This window comes from Camelus ferus, chromosome 12, assembly GCF_009834535.1.
Source record: "Camelus ferus isolate YT-003-E chromosome 12, BCGSAC_Cfer_1.0, whole genome shotgun sequence".
NCBI lineage: Eukaryota > Metazoa > Chordata > Mammalia > Artiodactyla > Camelidae > Camelus > Camelus ferus.
This window is the reverse complement of record NC_045707.1, coordinates 16,845,900-16,864,750: the sequence shown is the minus strand read 5'-3', so window position 1 is coordinate 16,864,750 and position 18,851 is coordinate 16,845,900. Positions and strand designations below refer to the sequence as shown.

Genomic DNA, 18,851 nt, shown 5'->3' with positions numbered 1-18,851 from the left:
ACACAGTCGATCCTCAGACCTTATTCACCTTACAGCTGAAAGTTTGCACACTTTCCCGACCTCGCCCTATTTCTTCCCCCTCAACCATTTTTCTACTCTCAGTTTCTTGTTTTCGGATGCCACGTGTAAGTGCTCCCATGCGCTATTTGCCTTTCTGCTATCTCTAGATTTAAAAGCTTCAGAATTTAGGTCATTAAGATTCTCTCCCTTCTAAATTGATGATCATATATTATTCTTTTGTAAATTTAAATAATATGCCTTTAGTTCCTGTTCTGTGAGTATCACACAGTATCTCGACTCCTCACTAAGAAGAGTGGCACCCCCAGTCTCCCCTGGAGTTACAGTCTTGTAGCAATCAAGGAAGATGTGCCAAGTAGCTGAGGTGAATGATCTTGTCTGGGGGGATGTTCAGTTGAAACTCAGGACACAGAGATGCCTTGAGGGTCTGGCTGAGCATTTTGGATGGCATGGGACTTCTAGAGGCATCAAGACTTTTGCCCACTCTAAAGACAAGCAGCGCCTGAGTTTGCTGGGGTGAGGGTGGGCAGAGTTGCCTGGCAAGGGGATAGGGGCCTGGCAGCCTCTTGGGTCTTGCTGAGGAGACCCATGCTACCTCAGAGAGAGTCTGAGGGGTTAAAGGAACCACCCCCAATGGAGAGGGCTTAGTATTTTGACAAAGAGAGGGGTCCCCAGGATTTGAGAGCAGGTAGTGGCCCTAGTTGGGAGAGAGATTGTTTGAAAGAGGGGCTGAGTGGCTGGGTGAGGCCAGAGGCCAGCGGGATTTCCTTCAGCTCCCGCCACTCGGGTGGGTGGGACCGGATTGCTGGAGCTGGACACAGGAATCTGCCTTTGTTTCCAGCTGAAGGGGAAATGCCACAAATCCTGCCCCTTTCCTACCCCTCCAGCATCCGTGCCCAGGTTCTGCCCTTCCCACTCCTGGAGGGCCTGGGACTGAGGGCTCTCAACGAGCTCTTGTCTCTAAGACCCTCTCTTCCGCAGGCCTCTGCCCCCCGTTTCCCAGGGCAGATCACTGGCACAGAGGTAGGAACTAGGGGATGGGGGTTATTCAAGGCTGGTCTGGAGGAAATAAGCACAAAGCCAGATTTAGGCTTGGACTACCCACCCCTCTCCTTTCCCTGAGAGGGATCATGGCTTTTCACAGTTCAGGAAAATGCTTAGGTCTGTAAGGAGGACTCGAGGGTCAGGCTTGGCCCTCCCTCCACCCCCTCACTCCTGCTCCAAATGGTTAGACAGACTGCCGCCTCGACCACAGTCACACAGGCAATGATGGAGCCAGCTGGCCAGGGGACTGCAAAGTGTTGGGGGCAGAGGGGATAGGAGGAGGGGATGGAGTAGGGGAGTGGGGACACTCTATCTTTATTTTTCCCTTTGTGAGTCTGTGAGTTTGTGTACCTGTGTTATGAAGTGTTTTTATGTGTGCTTGTGTGTATGGCTTCTCTGTATGCAACTAGGAGTTTGTGGGCCAATGGGCCTGTGTGCACGTCTGTGCCTGTGAGCCTGCAGGCCCCTGTGGACCCCTGGCTGACCGTGTGTCTGCAGGCGACAATGCCTGTGTGACTATGAGTGATGTTGCACAGTCCATCCAACCCCAAGCCTTGCCTTCAAGTCCTCCCTTTGGATGTGGCATCTTCCTCAACCACAGGAAGCCATGGTCCCTCTGAGGAGGCAGAGACAGGTCTGAATCTCTGTGGGAGCCCTAGTCAGATGGGTTTCTCCGTGTAGCCTGCTGAAATCTGACAGGAGAAAGGCCTCAGGGGTCAGGGCAAGGGATGGACTGAGGGACAGAGGGGAAAGAGGGGAGGGGCGTGGCTGGCCTGGTGCTTGGTGTGGTGGAAGATACACAGATATTCAATCATTTGGAAAAGTACGACTGCTGGAGTGGAGGGAATCCTGTTCAGGTGCCCCAGTTTGGGAAAAAATGAGACACAAACCAATGACCCCCCCACTTGTCTTTCTGTCCTCTCCACATATAGGTACTCCTTTGCCTTCTCTTAACCCACTGAGGGTCTCGTAGGCTATGACTTGGAATAACCAGGGAAATTGCCACTCCTGGAACCAGGGCAGCCCCTGAAAACAGGAGGGAGATGATAAAGGTCTGAGTATCCCAGACCTTGGTGGAGCCTGAACTCAGTTCTTTTCTATACACACGTATTGAGCCTGTGCGGGTCGGGCACAGAGCCAGGGGCTAGGGAGACAGACATGGCTTCTGCCCTTGCAGGAGTGAGGGGGGCACTCATCTGGAGTCCTCACAGCCTGGCTGACAACCGAGCATGCATCAGGACAACCAGCCTTGCAGTCCCCTCTGGAGGATCCCCTGTATGCGCGCGCGCGCGCGCACACACACACACACACACACACACACACACACACACACACACACACACGGGGAGCAGGATGGCTGGCCGTCAGTGCTCTGGCAATGAGGGGGTTGCTGGGGAGGTACCTGGGTTTGGGGTGAAGAGCTGTGCAGAAGGGGCTCTGAGAAGGATGTCTTGGGTAAGTGTGTGTTTTCACTTCAGGGGCCCCCAGAACAGTATCCTAGAATCACAGGGGAGGGCACGGGGTTCCAAGGACACGTCCGCTGGCCTCCTCCACGGAACTGCCCCCTTGGCCGTTTCCTTACCCGTCGCCGCCCAGCGCAGTAACAAAAGCTACTGTTTACCGGGCGCTGACTGTGTGCCAGGCCGTGCTCAGTGCCTCGCATGCCTCTCACTGTTCTGGCTGCACAACAGCCCTGGGAAGTAGCGATTATACGTTATCACCCTTTGACGTTACAAATGAGGAGACCGAGGCCGGGAGAGGACCTAGTCACAAGAATGGTAAGAGGCAGGGCCGGGATTCAAACCCAGGTCTGTCAGCCATAGCAGGACAGCTTCGATGCGGCCTGTGTTCTTCACATCCTGAGGCAGTGTCCTGGGTTCCTTGGCCTCTGCTGACAGAGATTCAGTCTGGAAGCCTCAGGAGCTGGGCTGGAGGTGTGGAGAAGCTGGGATGTGAGAGGAGAGGCTGACTCAAGGCGGCACAGGCCCAGCAGCCCACGTAGGCTTCTCTCCTCTCTGGTGGCCTGAGAGGCTGTCAGGAGCTGTAAGAGGATTAGAGAGAAATGGGTTGGCCTAGGACTCTAACCACCCTGGAGATGGCCAGGGATGGAGGGGTGGGTTGTCTCCAAGGTGGAGAGGCTCCCTCTGCTGGAAAATGTTGTCTGACCGGTGGCCCAGGCACTAACCCCTGCCCTAAGGAGCTTCCCCGCCCAGATCCACAGAATGCCAGCGAGCGGGGAGGAAGAGGGCCACAGAGGGATTGTTCTCTGGCCCTGAGGAGGCCACGGTCATGCCTCCGCCCCCCACCTTGTAAAACTCAAGCTGGTTGGAAGTGAGAAGGAGAAGCTCAGAGAACCAGGGAGCCCAGGCTGTGGGCAGGGCCACGTGCAGCAGTGGAAGGACCCAGGCCTCAGAGTCCCACAGGCCTGAACTCCAAGCACCACTCAGCCACTTACTAGCTGGTGACCTTGGGCAAGTCGCTTAACCTTCATAGGCCCAGTTCTTCTCAACTGTAAGAGAGGAATGTTGTGAGGGTAAAATAGGATAATGACAATATTAAGGTCAGGTGTGGTGCTGAGTGCTGTATTATCTCGTCTGATCTGATTCTCACAATGGCCCTAGGTGACATGTTTTTATTACACCCACTCCACATATGAGAGCCTTGAGGTGACTTGAGGCTCAGAAAGGTCCAAAAACTTGTCCAAGGTCACAAACCAACTCCCAGGCTGAAGCGTGTAACCCCCATGCTGTTCCAAGCCTGTAGATAGAGTTTCTTTCCCTGCCTGTGATGCCCAGCGCCAGGCTGGCTTCATACACTTTGAATTTCAACAGTGGGTGGGGAGGAAAGAACTCTAGCTCCATCCTGAGGGCCCGGAAGCAACTCAAACTCGGTTCCATAGCACTTTATGGTTCAACTCTTGGCAGCACTTTATGGTTCCCAGAGCCTTTTTACTCATATTAGCCAATGGAACTTTCCAATAACCCTGTTTGCCCCCCTTTGACAGATGAGAAAACAGAGGCAAGAGAAAGTGAAGTGCCTTATTCAGGATCACATAGGCAGGAAATGGCAAAGTTAGCCTTGAACGCCTTCTGGTCCACCACAGTTGCCTTCAGAACCCTCTGGGAGAAATCATACTGTCTAATCTTAATAGACGTTGTCACCTCAGAGTGTGTGTGTGTGTGTGTGTGTGTGTGTTCCCCTACTCAAAGAACAGATTTTTTAAATTAATTAATTAATTAATTTTTAATAGAGGTATAGCTCATTATAATATTATATTTCAGTTTCAGTTGTACAACATAGTAAATCACAATTTTAAAGATTGTATTCCATTTAAAGTTATTATAAAGTATTGGCTATATTCCCTGTGTTGTACAATATATCCTTGTAGCTTATTTATTTTGTACATAGTAGCTTATTTTATACATAGTAGTTAATCCCCTGTCCCTATCTTGTCCCTCCCCCCTTCCCTCTCCCCACTGGTAACCACTAGTTTGTTCTCTTTTATCTGTGTGTCTGTTTCTTTTTGTTATATTCACTAGTTTGTTTTATTTTTTAAGATTCCACAAATAAGTGACATCAGACAGTATCTACCTTTCTCTGACTTATTTCACTTAGCATAAAACGCTCAAAGTTCATGCATATTGCTGCATATGGCAAATTTTCATTCTTTTTATGGCTGAGTAGTATTCCTTTGTGTGTGTGTGTGTGTGTATATATATATATGTGTGTGTATATATTATGTATATATGTATCATATCTTCTTTATCCATTCGTCTTTTGATGGACACAGCAGATTTGTTTTTAAGTTTTTCAAAATTTGGTAATACATGACTAAAAAGTCGAAACATTCTGTGTGGAAGAATTCCAGATAATTGATGTAGATGTTTCACCCCCTGAGGAGATGGAATATAATTCCCCAATCCTTAAATGTGGGCCTCATAGAATGACTGCCTTCTGAAGAGTATAACATAGAAAGAGGGGAAAAGGGTAACATGGCAGTGGAGAAACCTGACAAACACTACCTCAGCCAGGTGATCAAGTCATGTTCATATTATGTACCCTGGATATCATGGGAAGAGGATGGCACATCGCCTCTGTGGTCTTCCTCCCAAAAACCCATAACCCCAGTCTAATCATGAGTAAACATCAGACAAATTCCAACTGAGGGACAGTCTACAAAGTATCTGACCAACACTCCCCAAAACTGTCAGGGTCTTAAGAAACAAGGAAAATCTGAGAAACTGTCACAGTCAAGAGAAATCTATGGAAACATGATGACTAAATGTAATGTGGTATCCTGGAAGGAATTCTAGACAGAAAAAGGACATTAGGGAAAAGCTAAGGAAACCTGAATTAAGAATGGATTTTATTAATAGTAACGTATTAATATTGGTTCATTAATTGTAAGAAGTGTACTACACTCATGTTAACAAAAGAGGACACTGGCTGTGGGGTAAGGGAACTCTCTGCACATCTTCACAACTTTTTTGTAAATCTAAAACTGTTTATTTTTTAAAAAGGTCTAAAATTTCAAAAAGATACTCAGTGAAAAAGTCTCCCTTCCACCCTTGATCAGCTGCTCAGTCTTCTCCCCCCCCCCCCCAAAACGCTGTATTTCTTTCCAGGAAGGTTCCAGCATGGTTTGTTGTTAAGAGTCTGGCCTCCACAACTGAATGGCCAGCTGTCAGTCATGATCGCTGCCAGTTTCTAGCTGTGTGACCCTGGACAATTCCTTACCCTCTCTGTGCCCTATGTCCTCAAAGATAAAATCCTCATAGGATTACTGGGAGTGTTAAATGTATTAATGTATATAGTAAGCACATTGGAAGTGGTTGCTTTTATTATTACAAATAAACAAGCCACAAATATGTTCAGAAAAATATCCAAAACTTATGAGTAAGGCACAGAAAAAAATTACTAAATGCCCTTTCCAAAGTATTTTAGATCATTGGCTAATAACCCCACCTATGGGTCATCTAGGGGAAGTAACTTTGTTTGATTTACTATTTACTATTGATTAATGCCTTGACTCTATAAAGTTAAGAGGTTAATCTGTAGAAGATTGATAGCAAATTGTTTTTGTCTGATAGGAAAAAAAATTATGATTTTATTGCCAGGTAGGAATTAACTTTTGTGTATCTAACTTTGCAGTCTTATTCGAGCATTCTTTTTTCCCCTGAATGTCAGTAATAGTCCTTCATTTCTTCCTCTGATCCATCCTACTGGGTTACTCATTAAGCAGCTAAATGAATCTTGATACTCACTACATATTTGTATCAGTCAAGTTCATCTTGGTGCAAATTTTACTTTGACAAATAGTAGCATGCCATACACACTCTTCCACACCTTTGTTTTTTTTCACTTAATATATTTTGAACTTGGTTTCATATCAGAACATAAAAAGCTTCCTTACTCTCATTTTGCCACTGTATAGAATACATCATATGGGTGTGCAATATTTACACTCAAAATCAATTTAGCCAATCCCCTATTGATGGACACTTAGGTTGTTTCCACTCTTTTATTGCTGCAGACGATGCTGTATGAATAACCTTGTACACAGGTTGAGAATAGAGTCACTTAGACAGAGGTGGATGGGAAAGTAGAAGAGGCTCAAGAGGACAAAGGAGCCTAAGGGAGGGGCCTGATTACCTGCTCCCAGCCCAGCCTAGCCCATCTTCCCCTGGCTCTGTGCCAATCCAGCCTCCTCCTGCCTCCTCCTCTCCATCCTGAGCTCCTGGTATCTCCAGAGAGGAAGGGCCAGCCTTCGATTCCCTGAAGACCTGGGCTCTGGCTTCCACTGCATGAAAGATGAGGGGGCCTTGGAGAGGAGGATCTTGGGGGGTAGGGGCCTGGAGCTGGTACTATCCCTGGGCTGGAGCCACTGAGGGCACATGCTCAACACACCCTGAGGGCCCTGGTAGGGGACAAAGACCCGAGGCCCAGGGATTTCCTGCGGGGGTTGGGGTACTGGGGGAGGGGGTGGGGCAGTGCCTAGCAGCTCTGGCACAGACTTGCTTCGGGTGCCCAGTGCAGGTGGCTGGTCAGGGCACAGGGTGTGGCAGGCAGTAGTGAGGAAGGGACTGGCCAGGCTGGTTGTGACGGTCACAAGGTGGTCCAGGACACCCCCCTCCTGAGGAGACTGGACAAAGGGGAGGCTCAAGGTGGCCTGCAGTCGTTCAAGGAGAGATGGGGGGGCCTGAGCTTGGGCCTGGGCCACGAGCCCGGGCAAGGCGGGCCACTCAGGCTGATAATGCTGGCTGAGCTGCTCCACTTGGGGCCGCCGCAGCAGCTGCCGGATCCTTTGCACTGTGTCAAAGCTGTCAGTCAGAAATGCCCACTCCAGCGCAGTCTTGCCCCGGACAGGATCCACCGCGGTCAGGTCAGCACCTGGGTGGGGGGGCCACAGGGGTGACATGGGATGGGACAGGGAATGGTGACTTGCAGAAAGGCAGATTCTTTAGCAGAAGGACTAATTTAGGTTAGATTCAAAACCACAGAGTCCCATCCTGTCGCACTGTGGCCCTCAGTGACTGCAGCCCAGGGACAGTACCAGTCCCAGACCCCAACCTCTGGTTTACGATTGATGAGGAAATTGGAGTCCAGAGAGGGAAAAAGACTTCAGAGAGGCCGACTGCAGGTCTCCAAATCTGGAGCAGAATAGAGGCCTCCTGAACCAAGGAACTGACCAGAGGGGCTGTGTGTGAGTTACCCAGGATGGGGTGGGGGGTGGCTCGAGCTGCACCCTCTGGGGCAGGTGGAGGGGGGCCCTGCTGGTTCCCACTCCTGGTTTTTCTCTTCATCACCATAGCCCCCTAATCCTTGTGGGGGTGGGGGTGGCAGTCACTCTGAGACAAAAGAGGGGGTGTGGAGCTTCCTTTCTTTTCACCCCAAACCCAGTCTGATGGGATGGGAAATGGAAAAGCTGGAGGCTGGGGTCCTCTAGAGAGACCATCACAGGGCAGCACCCTCTCAGGGAGTAATGAGGGCCCTAGATGCTACAGGCAGTGTGGACTTCACCCCAGAACAACTCCGTATGGCCACATGTCTCAACTACACATCACTGCATCCCTGGCACTCTAGCTTGTCCGAGTTGGAAAGCAGCCCAGAGAAGGCCATGACCCTCACTACACTGGTGAGGCCAAGAGAAGGAAACCGTTTGCCCAGGGTCACTGAGCTGGTGGCAGAGCCAGGACAAGAACCTGAGAGTTTGGTTCCAGATACAAGCCTTTTTTGTATTAGTTTCTCAGCTGGTCTAGGTTATCCATCCTCCCAAGCTTTCTTTTCTGGGACAGTCATTCACAATGTAAATAGAGCTATCAACTTTGTTGCTTGTGAGAAGCCCCAGCACCCTTCCCTCCTCCAGATCAGCCTAGATTAATGCTCCGTCTCCACCTCTCTCCTCACTGCAACGATGATAGCTGACTTAGTGTCCGGTGGAGGGGCATGGTGGAGAAACTGTAGGCCACACATCCTAGTCCAGGCCCCAAGCACCTGCCATGAGGAGGGCAGCCACGCATTCCGAGCGGTCCCGCATGGCAGCCTTCATCAGCGCTGTTAGTCCCCGCTGGTCCCGGCGCTCCAGGTCCAGGCCCGCGTAGTAGTTGATCAGAAGACTCACCAGAGGCACATGGCCTGCAAAGCACGAAAGGCAGGGCTTGGTTTCTCAGGAAAGGGATGATGAAGCCCCAAACCCACCCTCCACCCAACATGGCCGTGTCTGGGGTAGGAGAACGTGGGTGCAAAGAGTGTGGGGCTGTGGCTGGGTCTGGAGGAGGGTAAAGGCAGAGGGTGGGGTCAGCAGCCTCGCACCTGCTTGGGCAGCCAGCATGAGGGCTGTGTCCCCTTCTTTGTCCTGCTGGTTCACATCCAGGAAAGGACAGCGGCTGAGTAGGGCCACCACACTCTGGAAGCCTTGGTAGCACGCAACCATGAGGCCTGTCTGGGGGAGGGGCAGCTCAGCCCCTGTGTTTTCCTCCAGGAGCTCCATGGGGGCCATGTGCCCTCTAAACCCACATCTGTCCCAGAGATGCCCCAGCCCCTGTGAAACCCCAATCCCACCCTCTCCCTTCCTCTTGAGGACCCAGGTAGTGGGTGTCGACCTGAAACTCTCAGGAGGAGTGTGGTGTGGTGAGGACACAGAGGTGGCCCTGCTGCCCCAAGAAGCGCCCAGGGTAGCTCACCCTCCCATTGCTGTCCACCTGGGTGGCCTCCTCTGGGGAGACTCCATCGTCCAGCATGGCTTGGAGCTGGGCAGGGTCATTGCGGACACAGGCCCAGTACAGGGCCCCCAGCGTGCAGCCTGGGGCAGAGGTCTCATTGTCAGGGGAGGACAAAGCCTCAGATGTGTCCAGGCCTCCCTTCTGCAATGGCAGCTCCTCCTCTTCCATCCTGGGGACGAGAAGTTGGCATCTATAACACAGAATGAGGGCAACACTGTCTCTCTGGATCCCAAGACAAGTTCCAGCCCCTGCAAATCGCCCACCTTGCCCTGGGGAGAGCCTCCTTCCGCCAGGGTGTCCTGTCCTATCCACCTGGGAGAGAGGACAAGGCCCAGGCAAGGAGGCTGAGTGACAAGAGCCCTAAGAAGACAGAAGTCATTCACTGTAAGTGAGGAACCTAGTGAGGTCCAAGGAGGCAGGGGAGGGTCTTCTCTTTCCCAGGGGACCTTACCCGGGTTGGGAGGATCCCTAGGAAGTGGTCATTGCTGGGCCCCAGCCTGGAGCCCACAGGATCCCCAAGACTCCTGGCAGCACACTCACCAGGTCTCTGGAGAGTCTCGAGTGGGACTATCTCATCCCAAGAAGTAGCGCAGGTAACAGATGGCTGCCTCAAATACCTCGGGGGCTGAGCTGGATCAAGCCGGGTCAGTTGGGGATGGGAGGCCGGGCGGGGTACGTGCTCTCAGAGCTGAGCCAACCAAGACCCGCCCCAGATCCTGCCCAGAGTGGGCGGGGCCCGAGTCAGGACGGCTCCTCCCCCGCGGAGGCAACTCTAAGAGAAAGACCCTCCTCCCCACCCACGCACTCACCTTCCGCCTTCTGGACCGACTTCCCCAGAAACAGGCCCTTCGAAGTAGAAGGGGTTCCAAGGTTTCCGAACTTAGCCCTTCCTCCTCTGGTGGAGCGGGGCTTGGTGAGGGGATGGTGGTGGGAGAGGGTGTGAGGGCAGACATCTCACTAAACAGGGGCTGGGACTAGGGAGTGGGAGTTCCAGGGGTCTCCTGGACCTATTTTTTTTGAGGTTTCGGGGAAATTAAAACATAAAGAACTACTTTAATTAGGGGTAAAAACGTTATATTAAGTTTAATGGATTAGTTTTGGTGTGATAAATTAGATGTGAAATACTAAAATTGTATCAATATTAAATTAATTTGATTATTTAAATTAAACCATGTATTTATACTTGTTAAATTAATAATAAATTCTTACATTAATAATAAACTATTAAATTAATATTAAATATTAAATTTAGTGAATTGGTTTTGGACCTTTGGTGTGGAGCCAAAATGGAGACCATCATATTCTTCTGTTTATATCACGATGTCTCTCTTGTTTTCTTTTACTTTATTTGGTTTATCTCATTCATCCCTGATCCCCACAGCCCATGCTCCTCCTTTGCTTTACCAGTTGACATATATATCCTTGAAAAAATACATTTCAGTGAAAAAAGGTAGTGATTTGTGTTATGTTTTGACTAACACCTTAGATTGTGCTACAGAGCTCATTATGTTTGTTCTTTTCACTCAGGGCTGCTTTGGGCATCTGTCCTTGTTGCTTTCCGTGGAGTGTATCAGTCAGGAGTGCCTTCGGTTGTGAGCTGGAAAGCTGAACTAGCACCTCCCAGAGTCTTGTGAGCTAGGAATCTGTGATTTAGGTTCTGCTTTTGTGTGAGGCATAAATTTGGAATACAGCTAAGTAACATGGAACATCCGTTTTGCTGTCACAGATTGTGACAGATGCAGGGGGGTTCTGGTGAGCAGCTTCCTGAATCATCAGCTTCCTGTAGTACTGACTGTTGTTTTCCTGATCACAAGCAGGGGTCATGTGCCTCTCCAAGTGGGGAGTTGTTCCTGCACCTAGAGCTTGCTTGTCCATTTAAACTAGCCAGATTTATTTCTGTTCTCTGCAGTTGGACCCTAACTAACACGTGGGTTAAACAAATAGAGATTTATTCTTTGTACATGATAAAAAGTTCAGTCCCCCTAAAATTCATATATTGAAGCCTTAACCCCCATTGTGACTATATTTGGAGATAGGGGTGTTATGGAGCTACTTAAGATAAATGAGGTCATAGGGTGGGGCAGTAATCTGATAGGACTGCTGTCTTTTAAGAAAAGGGAGACACCAGAGCACGTGCGCTCTCTTTTTCTCTCCTCTCTCCTCATTGCCCAGCCCCCACCCCACCCCGATGTGCCTACATGAGCACAGTGGAAAGACCATGGGAGGATATAGTGAGAAGACGACCATCTGCTGTCCAAGGAGAGAGCTCTCACCAGAAACCAACCCTGCTGGCACCTTGATCTTGGACTTCCAGCCTCCAGAACTGTGAGAAAATAAATTCCTATGGTTTAAGGCTCCTAATCTGTGGTATTTGTTACGGCAGCTCAAGCAGACTAACACAAGATCCAACCTTTTCTCCAACTAGTGAAATCACCCCATCTATTAAACAGTTCTCTTTCCCCTGATTTGTAGTATCATCTTTATCATATACAAACTTTGCGTTCTCTTTAATGTTGTGCTCGAGTTCTCTTATTATTTCATAAAGTTTTCCTTTATGTCCTTCAATAGTGTTAATTTTTTTTTCTCCAGCTTAGGTTGATTCCTAGCTTCTTTATAGTTTTTCTTGCTATTGTAACTAAAATCTCATGTTTTTGTTTTTGTTTTGCTTATTGCTGATGTAGATGCAGTTTTTTTTCTCTTTGTCTTTCTTAGACTTCGTATATGCTGAATCAGATTAATCACAGTTCATGACATAGTCTCATTACTGGTCGCTGTATAGTCTGCTTTTGTTTAGTTTATTAGTTAATTACTTTTAATAAGGCAATAAGCACCCAGAATACCTCCTCTAAACAAAAGCTAGAACTTCACAATACACTCCATAATTCCCCCAGTATATCCCCTGCCTCTCCCCACCCAAGGCAGCTGTAATCCTGAATTTTATGTCCATTATCTTGTTGCTTTCCTTTACATACTGTTTTATTGCACCTTTAGGTATTCCTTCAAAGTGTATATATTATGTATATTACACATATATATCCTGGTTGTTTTATTTAAAAGAATATAAATGCCATTTGTAGTCTTTGGCTGTCTACTTTTTATCACTGAATAACGTATTGCTAAGATTACTTCATACTGTTGTGTGGTGACAGTTGCTATGTGGCACTCCATCGTGTGACTACACCACGGTTATCATGCTGCTTTATTGATGGATATTTGAGGTGTTTCTGTGTTTCTGCTACTACAAATTGTGCTGCTGTGAATATTCTTTTTTTTAATGAGAAATTTTCATTTTGATATAAAAGCGGTCCTGTGCTTGATAATGTCAGTTGGGGAATCACACAGAACAGACCAGACACTAGCATTTAGTAAAATCCAGTTTAAAATTATAGAGCACTTTAAGTATAAAAATAAGACTTTTAATTAAAAAAGAGTATATATTGTAAACCGACTGTAACTGAATTAAAAAAAAAAAAAAGAGTATATAGCCCTGGATACATCTACAAAACAATTGAAAAGTGTAATGCAAGGCTACATCCTGTTACGGGGTCCATAAGCAACGGGGCTCCCAAACTTCACAGGGAGTTTGATACTGAATATTTTGAGAACTTTTAAATAATGCAGTTGATCTCCTTCTCAGACAAGACACATTTGAAAGGAGTATTAGTGAGTCTTAACATTCAGAGGCTCTTCTGAAGTGATGGAGTCCTCCTGCCTGTGACGCAGAGGACAGTGGGATTGCCTGAAGGAGAGGACACAGCGGGATGCTATTTGAACAGGTGGGCATCTATCTCCATCCATGAGAGATTTACATTCACTGGCGCATGAGGGTTTGAAACCACAATTGGAATCTTCCTTTTTCAGCCAGCATCTTCTAATGATTCTGAGTATAGTGAAAATGTCCACGTTCCTCCGAAGTGGGCAAGGCTGTGCCGAGCTCCTTCCACCATTTGGAGGAATCCCCACCCTTGGTCTATCCTGGCCACCACCTGGCCTCCTGGGAAGTGGCCCCCTGGCTGAGAATCCAGAGACTCCAACTCCTCCCTGCTCCAGGACATCGGGGCGCCCGCCTTCACCTGGGGGCAGCCCCCTTCCTGCGCAGCTGCTCCTAATCTCCTGCTCCCAGGAACCTGCAGCTTCTCTGGCTTCCACTGTCACCACCATGCCGCCTAGAGTGAGGGTGTCGAGACCCGAATCCACCCGGCCTCTGATCGAACACTCTTGCTTGATTGTATATGCAAGGCTATTCTTTGAGTGTATACCTAGGAATGGAATTGCTGAGTCAAAAATCATTTAATTATGCAATTTGAGGAGTTCTTTTTGAAATTCAGGTAACTTTTATTTAAATTGAAAACAATGCTTGAAACTGCATTTAGAGTCAAAGCCCTTTTGCTTAGAAAAATCATTAAGGAGTATTTCTAGATAAGGCAGAAGTATTTCTAGTTTAACAAGACCAGATTTGTTTTGACCTTGGACTTTATTCTTTAGAAAAATTGTAGAGAATGGAGGAAAAAAAATGTAATTTACAGAAACCAGCAAAACAGTTTTCCAAATTGTTTGTACCATTTATACCCAAACCCAGTAACGCAAAAGAGATTCTGTGAATCTGTATCTTCTTCCACATTTGTATTGTCAGACTTTTTAATTTTGCCAATCAGAAGGATATAAAGTGGTAACTCATCATGGTCTTGATTTAGATTTCCCTCGTAACTAATATTGTTGGACATCTCTTCATGCGTTTGCGGACATATGTAATAGAGTCCTCCTGAGTTCTAGCTGGGCACAGACTACCCAGCTAGAGAGTACGTTTTCCAGCCATCCCTTTTTTTTTTTTTTTCCATTTTTAAAATTGAAGTATAGTCCATTTACAATGTTGTGTCAGTTTCTGGTGTACAGCATAATGTTTCAGTCATACATTTACATACATATATTCTTTTTCATATTATTTTTCATTATAGGGTACTACAAGATGTTGGATATAGTTCCCTGTGCTATACAGTATAAAATTGCTGTTTATCTATTTTATATATAGCTGTTACTATCTGCAAATCTCAAACTCCCAATTTATCCCCTTCTACCCCTTTCCCCCATACATTTGTTTTCTATGTCTATGAGTCCGTTTCTGTTTTTGTAAATGAGTCCATTTGTGTCTTTTTAAAAAATGTTCCACAAATGAATGATATCATATGGTATTTTTCTTTCTCTTTCTGTTTTACTTCACTTAGAAGTACATCCATGTTGCTGCAAATGGCATTATTTTAGTCTTTTTTATGGCTGAGTAGTATTCCATTGTATAAAAACACAACTTGTTTATCCAGTCATCTGCTGAAGGGTATTTGTTGTTTCAATGTCTTGGCTATCATAAATAGTGCTGCTGTGAACATTGGGGTGCATGTATCTTTACAAATTAGAGCTCCCTCTGGATATATGCCCAGGATTGGGACTGCTGGATCATATGGTAAATCTATTTTTAGTTTTTTGAGGAATCTCCATACTTTCTCCATAATGGCTGCACCAAACTACATTCCCACCAACAGTGTAGGAGGGTTCCCTTTTCTCCACACCCTCCCCAGCATTTCTCCTTTGTGGACTTTTTAATGATGGCCATTCTGATTGGTATGAGGTGATACCTCATTGTAGTTTTGATTTGCATTTCTCTGATAATTACCAATATTGAGCATTTTTTCATGTGCCTATTGGCCATTCGTATGTCTTAATTGAAGAATTGCTTATTTAGGTCTTTTGCCCATTTTTGGTTTGGGTTGTTTGTGTTTTTTTGTTATTAAGTTGTATGAGCTGTTTATATATTCTGGGAATTAAGCCCTTGTCAGTCTCCAGCCATCCTTGAATTAAGTATGATCATGTGATTAAGCTCTGGCCTAAACTAACTCTATGTAATTGGAGATGATGTTGTGCTTAGTTTCTAGAAGTATCTTTAATGTGCTCTTCTCATCTTCCACCGTCTTTCCCGCTGGCTGCAGAAGTTATGGCTGGCACTAAGCAGTCATCTTGGACCATGAGGTAGAAGCTATATGTTGAAGATGAAGAAACCACAGAGAAGGCACCTGGTTTATTTTGTCTATACCTGGGCCCAAATCACACTGTCCTAATTACCATAGCTTTAAAATAAATCATGATATCTGCCAGAGCAAGTATTCCCATTTTCTGTTTCTCCTTTAACAATATCTTGACCAGTCTTGGTCCTTTTAACTATTGGAATTTTGAATCTGTTTGTCAAATGTGCCAGATATTTGAACATGGCCACAAATCCTTTGGCACTCCTCCTCCTGGGAGGTGTTCTATTTACCTTGCCCTTGAATCTGACTAGTCTTAGGGACTCATGGCAGAAGTAGTGACGTGTGACTTCTGAACCTGGATCAGAAGAAGCCTTTCACCAAGCTTCCACCTTGGTCTCTTGGAAAGCTCACTCTCCAGATACTCTCTCAAGTTATTCCCTCTCTGGACACAGCCAACACACTGGGGACGTCCAGGTCACATGGGCAGGTCACTTGCAGGTGCTATAGTTGACAGCCCTAGCTGAGTTTCCAGCCTCCAGCCAGTAGCACCAGCATCATGGGAGTGAGCCACCTTAGGCATCCAGCCTAGTCAAGCCTTCAGGTGCCTCCAGCTCTGCAGCCAACACCTACCTGTGACCGTATAAGAGAGTCTTCTATTTAATCTGTGGATCAGTTTGAAGAAAACTGATACCTTTATAATACTGAGTCTTCTGATCCTTAAACATGGTATATCTTCTGTTTATTTAGATGTTCTTTAATGTCTCTGAGTAGTTTATAGTTTTCTCCCTAAAGGTCTGTGCTAGAGACTTATTGTGCCCACATGTATTCAGTTCTTCTCTTTCTTCCAGACACATGGAGGATTATACTTTCCCCCGTTCCCTTCAACTAGGCAAAGCTATGTGGCTAATTTGGCTAATAGGTTGTGGGTGAAATTCACATACATCCCGTTTGAGCCGGTGTGTTCACTTGCTGGTGTAAGACTCTCCAGCAGCTCTTTTTCTTCCTTGCTGATAGCAGAGGATGCCTCATATCCAGATGATAGAGCCACAGGATCAAAGCAACCTGGATTACCAAGTTGCCATATAGATAATCATTCAGACACATGGCAGATCTTGAATGTCGGGGGGAGGGTATAGCTCAGTGGTAGAGTACCTGCCTGGTATGCACAAGGTCCTGGGTTCAATCCCCAGTATCCCCATTAAAAATAAATAAATAAATAAACCTAATTACACCCCCCAAAAAAACAAACAAAAAAAAGAGAGCGAGAAGTCAACCTTTTTTGTGTGTTAAGGTACTGATATGTGGTTGACTAATAGAACATTTTATATATGTTTGGATAGATTTATTCCTAGATACAATTTTGATGGTAAGTAGATAATATCTTTTTATTAATTTTTATTAATATTTTCTGTTTACTCCTGAATTCCATATTTCTATATATTATTTCCTGTATTATGTTTTATATTTTATGTTGTATTCTAATAGAATATATTTTTGGCATATTAATTTTATACGTAGCAAGCTTCCTAAACTTTCTTGTTGATTTTAATAATTTATCTGTAAATGCTTTTGGAGTTTTACATCTATATTCCTGGATGAGATTGGCCTATAATTTTCACTTTTTAGCACCTTTGTCAGATTTTGATATCATAAAATAATAACTCATAAAATAGCCTCATATAGTTGAGAAGTGTTCTGTTTCTTTTCTGGAAGAGTTTGTGGGGGAATTGTGATTATTTGGTCCTTAATGTTTGTTACATCTTTCTAGTGATGTCAGCTAGGCTGTAGCTTTCTTGTTGGGAATATTTTTGGCTACTAATTCAATATTTTTCATGGTAATTGGACTATTCATTATTTTCTTTTTCTTTTTAAGTCAGTTTTGATAAGTTATGTTTTCCTAGGAATTGTCCATTTCATCCAAATTTTTTAATATATTGGCATAAAGTTGTTCATAATATCTTGTCTTTATGAAGGTGACATGTATAGTTAAGTCCCCATTTTTATTGTCATATCAGTAATTGGTGCCTCCTCTTTTAATTTTCTTTAGCAATTTCACCAAAATGTGACAATTTTATTAGTCTTTCCAAGGAACTTTTGATCTTCTCTGTTGCTTGTTTTCTAATTCATTGGTTTCCACTCCTGTCTTTTAAAATGTATTTTCTTCTGCCTCCTTTGGTTTATTTTGCTGTTATTTTTGTAATTTTTTGAGTTATAAATATAGATAATTAATTTTCATCCTTTCTTTTCTTTGAAAATCAGCATTTAAGACTTTAAATTCCTGGTAATCACTGATTTAGTTGTTCCATTTTTATATCCTCTTTGACCAATGAATTATTTTTAAGTATATTTAACTGTTAAACAAATGGAGATTACATTTTTGCTACTGGTTTCTAGCACTACAGTGATACAAAATTTAAAAATATTTGTATTAATTGAGATTTGCTTTATGGTTCAGTATGGTTAAATTTTGCAAAATATTTTATGTATACTTGAAAAGAATGTGTAATTTGCAGTTGTTGGGGGCAATAACACATTGAAAATATCTTAGAGGTTTCTGGTTTTCATTGTGCTGTTGTGAGTTCAGTTTGTTTCCCTTAAAGCTTGTGTTTTTCTCTTGCTGTCTTTAAAATCTTCTCTTTGTCTTTGGTGTTCTAAAGTTTTTTCTTAAATGTAGGTATGTATTTCTTATTGTTTACTTTTCTTTGGATTTTTATTTATCCTGCTTTTTGCACTTGTTGTCTTTTATCAATTATGGAAAATTCTGTTCAAGTACTGCTGCTGTCTCATTGTTTCTTTCCTCTCTTTCTGGAACTCCATTCAAACATGTGTTAACTTTATCATTCTATTACACAGGTCTCTTAACATCTCCTTAAGCTTTTCAGCTCTTTTTTTCTCTGTGTGAGGTAATTTCTTTTGAGCTGTCATTCAGTTTACTAATTCTGTCTTTGGTTGTGTCTAATCCGCTGTTAAATTTTCCATTTAATTATTTTAAAGTTCTGTGCTTTCATACTTTGTGAAATGTGGTAATGTTGTTATCATAGGCTGAACAATAACCACCCCTCCTCCAAAGATGTCCACATTCTAATCCCCAAAACCTGTGACTATGTTACCTTATATAGCAAAGGGACTTTACAGATAAGATTAAATTAAGGATTGATAGACTGGGAGATTATCCTGGATTATCTTGCTAATAGTCTTTTTTCCTTTTGTGTTTAGTTTAGTTTTTTGGGTTTTTTTAACTGTGAACTATTTATTTTCCCTGGAAAATTTTGTTGGAAGTTCCTTGACGCTGAGAATGAAGATGTCTTCTTTCAAGGAATGTGAGTTTGCTTCCACCTGGCACTTAGAGGTACTACCAATTCCACTTTAAATGGAATTCTTGACTTGGAGGGTTTTTTTGATTACCCAAGATAGTGTAAACTTGGGCTGCAGATCAGCTGAAGGATCAGCTAGTGGATAGAGGAGATAGAGCCTTGTCATCAGTTTAGTCCTGAGGAGGCTTTCCTTAAAGTCTTCTGGAGGTGACAGTAGGGTGAATTTATTTGGGGTTCAA

The 18,851-nt window shown here is 44.9% G+C and overlaps 2 protein-coding genes and 1 non-coding gene across 16 annotated transcripts in view; 2 read left to right on the top strand and 1 right to left on the bottom strand.

Annotated features, from left to right (window-relative positions):
* The first annotated feature begins 935 nt into the window (after positions 1-935).
* The window catches only part of FIGNL2 (fidgetin like 2), a 65,892-nt gene continuing 47,976 nt past the window's right edge, over positions 936-18,851 (top strand). For 3 of the 10 annotated variants that reach the window (XM_032492870.1, XM_032492869.1, XM_032492868.1), the window contains exons 1-2: positions 936-1,041; positions 11,457-11,609. The gene's annotated coding sequence lies outside the window, so the exon portion shown is untranslated. Of the gene's footprint in view, positions 1,042-1,738; positions 2,841-10,098; positions 10,155-10,187; positions 11,037-11,456; positions 13,061-13,145; positions 14,210-18,851 lie in introns of those variants that run through there. The other 7 variants (XR_004324481.1, XR_004324483.1, XM_032492874.1 and 4 more) reach the window with 7 other exon arrangements.
* Positions 6,570-10,111, bottom strand: ANKRD33 (ankyrin repeat domain 33). 5 transcript variants are annotated; one of them, XM_014551254.2, is made up of 6 exons: positions 9,825-10,111; positions 9,246-9,474; positions 8,875-9,004; positions 8,557-8,697; positions 7,057-7,452; positions 6,570-6,862 (listed from the first exon to the last, which is right to left on the bottom strand). In XM_014551254.2, the coding sequence occupies exons 2-6, from the start codon at positions 9,450-9,452 to the stop codon at positions 6,711-6,713; spliced, it is 1,026 nt and encodes a 341-aa protein (XP_014406740.2). In that variant the 5' UTR covers positions 9,453-9,474; positions 9,825-10,111; the 3' UTR covers positions 6,570-6,710. The 5 variants fall into 5 exon arrangements, with proteins under 5 accessions (XP_014406740.2, XP_032348775.1, XP_032348776.1 ...); XM_032492884.1 differs by having other exon boundaries at positions 6,570-7,452; positions 9,825-10,109; XM_032492885.1 differs by having other exon boundaries at positions 6,570-7,452; positions 9,246-9,453; positions 9,825-10,109.
* TRNAT-GGU lies at positions 16,425-16,496 on the top strand. Its single transcript has one exon. It is a non-coding gene; the product is annotated as a tRNA-Thr (tRNA).